The sequence below is a fragment of the Stegodyphus dumicola genome, chromosome 5, assembly GCF_044657685.1.
Source record: "Stegodyphus dumicola isolate Sdum_Otavi_A_Nest chromosome 5, ASM4465768v1".
In the NCBI taxonomy this organism is placed as follows: Eukaryota; Metazoa; Arthropoda; class Arachnida; order Araneae; family Eresidae; genus Stegodyphus; species Stegodyphus dumicola.
The window spans coordinates 180,592,418-180,605,008 of NC_140772.1; the positions used below are offsets into that span (position 1 = coordinate 180,592,418).

The 12,591-nt window shown below is 31.3% G+C and overlaps 1 protein-coding gene across 2 annotated transcripts in view; it reads right to left on the reverse strand.

Moving 5' to 3' along the window:
* The window catches only part of LOC118182844 (gamma-aminobutyric acid type B receptor subunit 2-like), a 591,214-nt gene that overhangs the window by 239,723 nt on the left and 338,900 nt on the right, over positions 1-12,591 (reverse strand). For both annotated transcript variants that reach the window (XM_035352237.2, XM_035352236.2), the window contains exon 6: positions 4,924-5,115. In XM_035352237.2, the coding sequence (XP_035208128.1) occupies positions 4,924-5,115 (192 nt within the window). The remainder of the gene's footprint in view (positions 1-4,923; positions 5,116-12,591) is intronic.

Here is a 12,591-nt window from a genome sequence, read left to right on the forward strand (position 1 = left end):
CCTGTTTTTTGAAGTAGCATTCATTATAATGCATTTATTCATTTTGGAAACAGAAGAGTGAGAATGTCAAAATCCATTAATTAAAATCAAAACTATTTTCGGTAAGTAGAGGCTTGTTCTTCTGTTACAGGGAAACTAATGTATTTAATGTACAGGGATTCCTACATTGATTTTAGTGTTATTATCGACGAATATGAAACCGAAACGAAATGTCTTCTGTTTTGTCGGACCTGACAATACATCTTCCTTTAGTTCGATTCTCAAAGAAAGTAGAACAATGGAAACAACAGAGTAATTCCCCGGTGAGAAGAGAAAATAAATAAAAGAAAATTCCACGACAGAAAAGAATTTTTCTTCTTATTCTGACCTAGATTACTCGACCTCAAATAAAACAAAAATAAATGCAAAGGGGCTAACCGACTTGTGTGACACACAATAGATTCGAGTTCTGTACGCCTAGGCTTATTGAAAGCTTCCTTTTATTAAATAAGAATTTTTCCCCGTCGAAATAATTCCATTATTCAGCTACTAATACATCTCACTAAAAATACCTTTACAAATCTCACTAAAAATTCTTAAACAGTCATCTGTTTCTGTTTATGTTAATACTGAAAGGAATCCGTAAGTAAAATTCTCGAAACACTAAAAAATAATTGAAAATTTGTTGAATTCCAATAATAAATATGCATGCATTTATATATAAAATTGTTCACGGATTGTAAATGCTTTATGATTAAAACTCATATGTAGAACACTTAAAAGGTTTTACATTAAAATGAATTGCGGAATAAACAGGTATAATTATGATTAACTTTGGCTAAAAGAAGTATTTGTTCCTCACTAAAGCAGTCTTAATTTTGAAATACCTATGAGTGCAGCTTTTCAAGTAATTCTAATGAGAATAAATGAGAAAACATAAATAAAATAAATTTTCATTCATTCTGTGTTGTTCATTCGCCTAACATCTTAATGAGAGATGTGGTACACGCATTCGTAATGTTGGTGGGCCTTTTAAGAACCTAAAACGATTGTACTTTTTCCTAGAAATCTACTTAAATATTAATTAAAACAGCAAGCACAGATAACGCTTTATTTTATAGACCGCTGCTATGTTAGTAATAAAACTGAGTTTCCTTTAAATTGGAACCTTTAGGACTAAAGAGCGGATGCCTGTTAAAAGGTTTTACAGGTTTGACTTGCTAAAAAATGCATCTTTTATTTTAATGTTATTGTTTCATCGTAACTATTTATGCATAAACCAAATGAGCATATCGCTTTATTTGAAACGACACAATTTCTGATATTCAATTAGGACAGTTTGTGAGATTAATTGATGCACATGATTATTTCGAATTTAGATTTTTACATCGTTTATCTTTAGAAAAATTAATATAATTAAACATTTTTTTGTATTCATGTCGTAGAATCATTAGATTATTTCGAAAGCGGGAGATGTGAAAAATGAATAATGCCATCGCCGGAATCCGAACCACGGACCTCTCGAATACGCGTCGAGTCTGCTAACCACAACACTAAGGATATTGGATAACGCTAAGAAAGCGGTAGAAATATCTTATAATGTCATTAAATTTATTTTTCGTAAATTATTACGAGAAAAATTACTGATATGCCTATGGAAAACATAAACGTATTTGAAATATTGGTAACAAATACGTTTGAAAGAAATTTAATGTTCATGAGAATGCTGGTTAATGAATAAAAAAGCTCAGTTTTAACAATTTATTAAATATTTGAGAGCACAATTAAGTAGTAGACTTTCTGCTCAGTGAAAAACTGACTAAACTTAATCATACATGATTAAAAGTAGCGCATAACCAAGCAGAGTATTATTAAAATCTAAAATAATATATCTATAAATTAGTTTAAAAAGTAATGTTTCTATTATTTTTAATATACTTACGAAATGAATGACACAAGAAACCTATGAGGAACGTTTTGCTAAAAATTGGTAAAATTCGCTGTTAATGATAGTGGGACCAAACTATGCGTAAAAGTAAGTTCGTGTGCTGCAATTTAGTTTGAAGGATTAGCTGTTTTTAATATTGTTTTGTGATCTGAAGTAAAAAATGACAGTAAAATAAAATGTAACGCAAAATGTTGTTATTTTTAATTCTTTAATCATACAAATTAATATATAACAATTGCTTAAAGTAATTCCATCAGTGGCTCCTGATGAAGATGTCACCTTAAATGAAGGTTTTAGATTTTTTACGTTACTATATCAGTTTTCTTAATTTCATGCAGTAATTGTGTTCACTGCTTTATTCATTTTTTGTTTTGTTTTGCTGTTTCAACGAAATAATAATTCAAAATCTGCTATTTTCATTATATATATGAATTAAAACAGCGTATATATTGTTTTAATTAAGGGTTAATTATTATTTTAATTAAACAACATATCTATTGTTTTAATGCATTCAGTTTTCCGCTCTTTAAATTAAGAAAATCATTATTTTCTTTTAACGTAAAGTATTTTTAAGTTTATATTGTATTTTATACCGAAGTCGTTTTATATGATTGGTTTCTCGTAACGAATCAGAACAGGCTATGTTAGTGTTCATATCAGTTCAAAAGAATTATCACAAATGGCAGTAAATGGTATTCTTCTTTCTTCTTCCTTAACACTTTCTTAAACTTTTCTAAATGATTAAAATAATTTTTATATTCATAATTTCAAATTCAGTTCAAATATTTCACAGATTTAAATTTCCCAGTTCTGTCATTTAAATCTATTACAAAATACTTAACATACCTTTTTTAAATTTGGAGAATGTCTTACCATTTTGAAAGAGATGTACGTAATTCATATTTGATGAGTATTTAATTATTAGAGAAAATATCAATATAAGGAAAACAAGACATGAGACCAAAACACTTCATTGACTCATTCTATTTCCCGTCGATAGCTATATATCACAATAAAATAACACCACACAGATTACAGAAAATAACACGCTCGTACTAGCACCAATACCGGAGAAAGCACCGGTAATAAGCACAACTTTTCCTTTCAGATCAGTCATTCCGATAGAAAGCGAAAACAATTGCTTCTACTAAATACCCAAAACTTGCATACCCCGTTTTTCTTGTATAGTAGTAATAGCAGCAAAGAAAGGTTCCTCCTATAGACGTGACATTCAGCATCTTACACATACCGCTATCCATGTTTCGCAACAGACAAGATAATTTTTAAAGAGCAATAGGAAAGTTAAAGGAGCAAGAATGTGGTGATATTTTATTGGATAACGCATTGTGAAACGGAAAGACAGACATATATTGGTATGGACCCGCTGGCTAAAACCCGCTGGGGTACTGAAATTCAACTAGTTTCTGCAATTTTTTAAAACTTCTTAATATATAATTTAGAATATATACATTAATTTACACAAATTATCTCAATTATAAATAGAAACAAATCAATTTTGTGAAATTCAAATATATGCCAAGATGTCAAAAAGTGTGAAGGAAACGAAGAAGAATTCAGAAAATAAATTCTATAAAGAAACAAATATACCCAAATCTATGCATGCAAATACTCATGAATATCTTAAATGAAACAAAGTCAAAGAATACTTCATATAAATTTTAATTTTATGATTGAAATTAAACAATAGTATATTAATAAAACACATCAAATAAAACTGCAATATAAATCAACAGACATCTCAAGAATCTGCAAGTCACTTTTATGCACTATTCTGTATATATAATGGTCAATGAAAAGCCATATGTTTTCTTTATTTTTCACAATATTTAAAAACGACATCTAAATTCTTAAACTTTGAGGTGTCTTGCGTTCCATACAATGACATATAAAGTCATATAAAGTCATTTATATTCTATATGTCATTGTATGCGTTCCATACAATGACATATACAATCATGGTACAATGGTATCATAGTTTTGATTCATTTTTCAAATTACACTAAATTTCCGGTTTTCCGAATTACTTATTCAACAGTTCAAACGCTTATATTTATCCTTTTACAGTAGTACGTGAAGAAGTTAAAACACGCGCTTTTTTATTAGGAAATCTTCTTTCTAGTACTTAAAATGAAGTTTAAATTTAACTCCTGGCTGAAAACGATAACTCAAAATGTTCTTTCAATCAATAAATCAATCGGATCTTGTAAAATTCATTAAAAATATCGGGAGAAATATATGAACAATTAAGGCTACAGAAATTTTTTATACGGAGACAAATAATATACAGTAAAAAAAACATGACCACAGTAAGATTAGATATTAAAAACTGAAGATGAAGGTGAAATTTTAATAATGATCTATACTGGGTATTATGATGTATTAACATGCTGTTAGGTTAAAGATCAACATATGAACTTTGAACTCGTCAGGTAATGACAGAGTAGATAAGACATTTGAACATTGTTAGTTCACTCCGGGTTCAAATTTTGACTAAGATACTGACTGTTTGTTTACCTTTCACAGCTTTCTTCATGTGTGACGTAAATACGACACACGAAGCCATCACGAACGTAACCCTCCCCTTAGGTAAACAGCTATCATTGTGCGGTCATATTAAAAAAATACGAAATTATCTGTGTTCTGTTATATTCTCCCGTTTGTTTGGAAGAATATCAACGTAATTCTGAAAAACCATTAAGTCATCTCTTAGACAGTATCTGATTCCTGTAAATTCTCTGAAGAACTATTTTTTTCAGTATTAAATGTTATGTTATAAATTATTTGCTCTTGCCGGTTATCTATACATATTTGTACATTAAATAGTATAATTAATTTAGTCATTATTAGTATAATTCATTTAGTTATTATTGTACTATAATTTGCTAATAATTACATATATACAAATTTAGAAAAAATAAAGAAGCATTGGTTTTCTCTCGATGGAATTTGTAACACATACGAAAACAATAACTTACCAATCCTGATACTGTGATATTTTCTGAACTGCTGAGAGGTAAAACATCTGTAGCAATATGTCCTTCTAAAGCTTGAGTCAGTTCCCATGGCGAACAGGTGGCATTTGGCTCTCTTATTTCCCACCATCGCTCTCGAAACATTCCTACGATAATCCACTGATACTTGCGGCCGTACATTTTTAACCTGTAAGCCTGAAAAGAGAACAGTTATGACTTTTGTGACTCTGCATAATAATAACAATATCAATCACATAAACTACATCTGTTACACTGGTAAATTATATCTTGAATATAGTTCAGATTGATAGTTATAACTAAGAACTGCTGAATGCTCGTAAAGAGATTTCGTCTTATAAACCCATCAGTTCCAAATGGTGTAAAGTTAAGTTTTTGAGACTTTGAACTAACTCTGAAAGTGGTTATAAAAGACTAGCTGAAACAAGTCGCAACATTTTGAAAGTCCAGTTGCAAAATCAAATCGGAAGGAGCGCAACGGGCTTGTCCATTTACAGTGAATGCTCTATGAAGAAAATAAAGTAAAATAAGTTTTCCCAGAATCTTATTTCAAATCTCTAAAAACAGACGTATATCATTTTAAAACCAAATGACTTATATGTAATAGTCAATAGCGATTTCTTGAATTAGTATTTTGATTTAAAACGATCATAATAAATTGCATTTCGTGTATGTTTTAAGCTCGACAAACCAACATGTAATATGAAATTTAGGCGGGAAACTAAATTTAATGTCTTGTTTGTTATCAGTTTTTTAAAGGTCATTTGAAGCATAAACTATTTAGCCATTGAATGCAGAATTTTTTAAAAAGTATTAATCGAGAGAAATTACTCATACTGCTGCAACAAATGTTCGATTGTTGCTAGTAGTTAACGTTTAACAGATGAAATTAAACTAAATTTCAGTAAATTTAACTGCGTAAATAAATTTATACTTTAAATGTTTACTGATACCTTAGTTTTAGAAATACTTTTTTATTGCCAGTGATCATCCAATCGGCGCTCACAGTACCTGATGTGTCCTTATCAATGCTCCGACATATAACATCCAGGACAACGGTGGGATCCTCACCTGAATACTGTCCACCACACAGCACAACAACCAGGAACCATGAAGTTATGGTACAAGGTGCCATTTCATTTGATAGCCGAACCCCTTTGGTTTTTATCTATGACACTCTTACAGCACGGTGGTAAGTCGACTGAGATTCTAAGCTTCGTAGTGTTGTTTCTTTTTTCATTGACCCCGGGTTTACGTTTTAAAAGAATAATGTCAGGGTGCACACGGCACGCCTTTCTAGCACTTATCTCCGTGCTTCTCCAGCACTTCCGTAGTCGGCGCGAACACCAGATTTCTTGCCAATAATGTATGTTTGGTCTACGATGTGCAAAAATCTACGAACGTCACAGTTTCGCGTTGATCTTGCACGCCAGTTTGAACATGTATGACAAGCAATCTCGCAGGAGGACATCCGCCAACTATATGAGTCAAGGCTCGACCGCATAGCTGCTTCCATCAGAGACAGAAGTGGACCGAAGCATTAGTGATTTCTTTTGCTCTTTTAGCTGCATTTCCTGCATAAAGCATTCAATTCCTATGATATTGTTAGCTTTTCCTTTTCAATATATGTACACAGCACAGCTACCGATTTTCGTCTCATTCGGAAAGCTCTTTTTTGTGCGTCCATTTTTAGGTTATTTAGTTTTGTGCGTCGCTTTTTAGGTTATAATGTATAATAATTGTAAGACTTGGAGGCTCGCTTCAGCACACGTGGACAGGAGTGTCCCCATAGCTCAGAATAAATGTTTTACGCCGACAATTTTTGCCATATGTGTATCGTTCCAGCGCTATTTATAGTTTTTCAATGCGATGAGCAATTTAAGCAGAAAAAGAGTTGGTGTTGCCAATGGGAAATTTCGAAACATTTCCAATGCCGCCTAACCGTGATAGCTCTATTATTTTAAATCGCCATAATATCGAACGTATACCTTCAAATAACAACACCTGAAATTTTATTTCGATTGGTTGAGCGGATAGGCCGCTAGGGAGTCGTATATCGAGAAATTGCGTAATGACCACTCTGTGCAGACACTTTGAAATGTAATATACCAAAGGAGAGAAATATATGTACTTCTCTGTATTATTTATTTGGATAACTAAATGTACCATTATCAAGATAAATAAAATAACTTTCAGTTTTTATGCCTTAATTAGTTATTAACTCAGTTTATAGCGATTCTTTACATTTCTCACTGTACAGAAGATGTAGACTATTGCTGCTTTAGATCATGATGAAAACTAAAAACATTTTTAATAAACGTTAATAGCTAATTATTTTACTATTATACTGTTTTGAAAGGAAACATAATCATTAAAATATTTTAAGCAAATATCACAAAAATATTGTGCTATAAGAGTTTCGTAAAACATGAGACAAAATATTTTATTGATTTTGTTGTCAATTATTATACTTTTTCACAAATTTATTTATAATTGATATAGATGGATATTATATATCTTAAAATTTTCAAAACATAAAAAATATGGTAGTAAATAGTTAATGATTTATCGCAATTAAAAATTTTTTGTAGAAACCATTCTCTATAATTTCAAGGAAAATAGATATCATTAAAACTCACAAAAATTTGCCCATGAAAAGTCAAAAATTTAGGACTCACATTTTCTCTATACAATATTCATGTTTCGCGAGCATAAACTGAAAATATATGTTTCCAATGTTGTTATGTCTCTTTCTTACGAAATTTGAGTATTACATTAATTTTGTGTTATTCCCTTAAAAACGTTCTGTCCGCCTAAAAGTTATCAATATAATTTTTATCAATATAAAACTAGTTTTCTTATAAAAGTTATGTTGTCACCAAATAACCGCCTTATAAAACCCGCCCTACATAATATACAAACCCGCTCTATAAAAGTTAATGTTGTCACCAAATGGCTTTGAACTGGCCACTGAATTCGTTGCAGTTAACTTACGGTTATTAACTGAAACGAATGCAGGAGTTTAAATAATATGAATTCTGCAAAAACATTTAGATCTAAATTTTTTATGTTTCATTCCAAAGGTCTCTTTTTTTTTCTTAGCTCGCAAAATACATTTTTTGAATTCCTTAAAGTGCGCATCAGAAAGTGTTTGCGAAAAATACTCACTTTAAGATGCTTATAAATATGGGAATTTGAGCTAAATCGGTATGTCCAAATTTGCAAACTTTCTTTGTAACATGTAAGTCTCATTTCTTACAATATTAAAATGCATTAGATCTAAATAATTAATTTAAATTCTTATCATAACACAAAGAACTGGTAAATATATAAAATGAGTATACTGTTTACAATGCAATATCCAATATAAGCGATTTTTCACGAATTATTTTAGTTCTTAAATAAAGGAAAAGTAATTTAATGAATAAAAGTAAGTTCAGAACATATATAAGAGACGTTTTACAATTAATTCTGCACTTCAGATAAAGTCTAGTTAATGAAAAAAAGAAAGTTTCCCTCCCATTTTAATTAGGACGAAAATCCTTCTCCCCTCCCCCCAGTAATATAAAAAAGTTAGTAAAGTTCATGAAAGGGAATCTTTTTATCCTTTTAAAGCAACTGGTTTTCCGTATTCACAACAAAGCTTTTTTAGAAATATTTTACTTTATTTCATGTTTAGAGGAAAAAAAATCGTAATAAATCTATTCATTTTTTAAACGTGATATATGATAAGACGTTTAGAATGATTCATGTTTTCGTTCCTTCTAAGGCATATGAATCACATAAATTCAAGGTTACTTTTGAGTATATGGCAAGTTTAGTGTAAAAATGTTAAAAAAAATCGAAAAAAATATGAGCATCTGCTCATTTCTTTGCCATTTATCGCATTTGCTTCTCTCACATTTTCCACGTTCATCACTTTTTAGCCAAAAAGGTTCTATTAGTCTCCAAACAAATGGCGTATTACTATTAAAATTGCTGCAACAAATATTATCGCCCTGTGTTATTTTTAAAGAAATTAAATAAAGAAGAATCCACGTGTATGTACTGTTACGAATTTTGTGCACAGGCAGATAATTTTAGTGAAATTGTTCTATTTCTTTAGTATTATGTAACATGAAACTCTAAAGGTGCAAAAGCTGCTGAAAAAGTAAGAATACAGGGGGCAAGTCTATTTAACATTGAGTAAATGGCTATTTCGCTATTTTGGGGAGAAATCGCCAAAAGTCTACTAACTTGTCAACCATTTATCTGATCCGGTCCCTGTATCCTCGTATTAGATATTGTAACTGATGTTTTGTGTGACTGTTTTCCGCCTATATATGCCTTAGAGAAATTTCGAAAAGCAGAAAGTAATAGAAATATTTCGGCGGCCGGATGAAAACTATATAAGACCGGAGAGAGAGCATCTGCACAGAGCTGCTATTGTTGGGAGCTGTTAGTTCCGAGCGACTTCGTATTATTGACAGCTTCGCCTTTTAGATGACTTTGCATTCCCTTGTATTAACGTTCTTAATAGTTTGAAGTGTACCTACTGATTGTATTCTGTGATACAGTGCAAACATGTACAATTATTGTGTGTGGAAAGTTCTAGAAATCTGAAATTTTTTTGGGGGGGCGCTTCTTTTTAAGTAAATTTTAACCTATCATCGGACCTGTGTGCGTTCAATCTACTGCAAACCCGCACGCTCACGCTACACTATGTATGTATATGCTTGCCATGTGAAAAAAAGGCAGGAATTAGAGCCATCAAATTTTCAATAACGTAGTCTTCCACCCAAACATGTGTAAGGATTATGTTAATTTTATTAACAGTTAAATTTTGAGTTAAAGTTCCTTTCCTATCAATTCTTAACTTCAACTTACCACTTCCGGCCAAAACGTAGTTTTAGAATCCCGTCTGAATACATAATGAGAAAGAGCGGTATTTAACCGCGAAGTTCTTCGGTCTTAGAGAGAGAAATACCAGGTATTCTATCTGCACCCGTCCGCTTTTTTAGGCTACTCTCTCGTAAGCTATTATTACGCTGGGCCGTACTTTAGGCCCTTGATAGCTTCGCTGTCTATTAACGTTAAGGGGCCAAATCTGTTAGAATCTTGATAGCTTCGGCTATATCTATTAAGATTAGTATTATTCTTAGTCTTTTAAGTTCAAAGCCCAAGTGTCGGCTTTATTTTACACTCCAAGTTTTGTTAAACTTTAGTTCAAATAATAAAGGTCTAGTTTACCCTTCTATCTTGTTGTTTCCTGTCACACGAACTTAAGCGATTATTCGCTTATCAGTTTTTAAGATTCTTCATTTCCAACAGTAAGTTAGCAATTACAAAATGAAGAACTCTACACATGTGCACCTGGAAAACCGAATTTTGTATTTCGAATTTGTTTTGTTATTTATTTCATATTTTGTAAATCTTTAATAAATTTTTGGCTAGAAAACTCAACTACCTGAAAACAGGCAGTGGCAAAAAAGTTCAAAATAAGAAAAGTTTAATCTCCAGCTCGCACGACTGTCGCTAAGGGGGAAAATATAAGATATTTATTTTTCAGTTTTAATTAACAATCTCGGCGCTATTAAAGCAATGTATTGCTGTGTCAGGAAATAAAAATATTTTTATCTTCCATGTGCCAGCATTTTGTTCACGAATAAAAACTAAGATAATTTTAAATTAATCTGGAAGGCTACTGAGTTATTACTACTGACCTAAGCGTTTTCAAAGCAATAAACATAGTTCTCTTAAGAATATTTTTCTACCTTTCAATTGATTTATTTAATAAACATATATTAAAATCGTGAAGTGTCTATTTAGCAATATTCAGTACTGCTATGAAATTACACCAGCTGTACTCATTAAAATCAATATATACTTTTTCTTTTTATGAAAACTATTTTAGGCGGCTGGACGTGCGAGTGGCTATTTCTTATAGAAATAATATAGCGGATATAAAAATATACGTGGCAACGGCTAGCTCTCCATCAGAAATTCTAAATATATGCCCTTTTGAGTGTACTGACTTCCTGAGGAAGTTTCTTCCGTGGAGTCGAAACGTCACCATTTTCGTTTAGGTCGGATTTCATGGAATTTATGCTTGTGAAAAAATAATAATTTCGCTACGGGATTTTTTTTACCAAAATACTTTTGTAATTTAATAAAAAATTCATAACGATGATGGGGATGTCATAACAGTTGCTTTCTTCTACTTCCGGTCTGTGAATTTATGGTTGCTTTAATTGCTTTTATCATTGAGAAAGGTGTGAAGTCGGGTTGATGGAATTTGTAGTTTCCCCAATAATGCCAAAAATTAGGGGGATGTCTTTTTTCTTCAAAAGAGGATGTCTTCTTATTGGCCATTGAATGATTGACATGATATTAGCAAATTTTTAAATAAAATGTTGGATGTAACGTAATCTATTGTTTTGTATAATTTTTTTCATTCTGTCCCCTTCATTCAACTTACTTAAATTTCATAGCGTAATTTTCATAATATAATATGACATCTTGAATTGGTAGAACTACAGTCTATGGTGGACGCTTACACTTTCTACTATATCCAGTGTTCTCAACTTAGATTGATCGGTAGTATAGATACGCTATTATGTACCTATAATTGCAGCAAGGCATTTTTATTTTCCTTAAAGAAGAAAAATAAAATGATGCTGAAGATTCTGCTGATGAAATTGTTTTAATAAAGCAGATTTATCTATACGACATTTTTGAAAAGCTGAATTCACTTAATCTCTCTCTGCACGGAAAAAACATGCACCTTTTTGAAGTCAATGAAAAAAATATAAGCGAAAAAAAAAACGAAACGAAATACATATATATATATAACAGAATAGAGATACAGGCAAAGATTGCTTTTTAATATTGCAGCAAATTTTGACGTCAAATGAACTTCATCTTTCTCAAGATATAAAAACAATGTCTGAAAGGCAATACTTATCACTGCTAATTATCTTCTTAGAGAAATACGTTCAAAATGAAAATTTCGATAAATTGGGAAGGATTCAAAATCTATTTAATAATAAAATACCCCCTCTGAATTTACTTCTTATCGAGAACCTTATCGAGTTATCTTGCGACACCTGACAACAGTTTGAAGGCAAAATTTGACAGCATGGGACTGGCAGAATTTTGGAATACAATAAAAGATGCAGATCTCCTTCTAAGTGATAAGACCCAACATATTTTAATTTAATTTTCAGCGTCGAATTTGTGCGAAGCTGGGATTTTGGCAGTCTCTATAATAAAAAGCAAGTACAGAGCAAAAATCAACATGAGAAACGAAATGATGGTGCCAGTGTCGAGATTAATTCCCCTATTCGAGGGAATGTGCAGTGATATGCAGCCTCATCCATCACATTAATTATTAATTTATTGTTCATAAATTTAAAAAAAAACTAAAATCTGAAATGTTTCAGATTTTAAATTACGTCCAAAGGGGCGTTTTTTAACATTTTGTGTGTTACCTTTCTTTATTAAATATCATGTTCCTCGCACTTAAACCATAAGATCCAGTGCAACAGCAATATCGCAAAATAGTTTTAAAACGAGCATATCTTTAGAATTTCCGATACAGAGACTCACGCGCTGGAGATAAAAATGTTTTTTCTGCACAACGTTGCCATTGCTCGCTTTGAAATACTTGAGTTT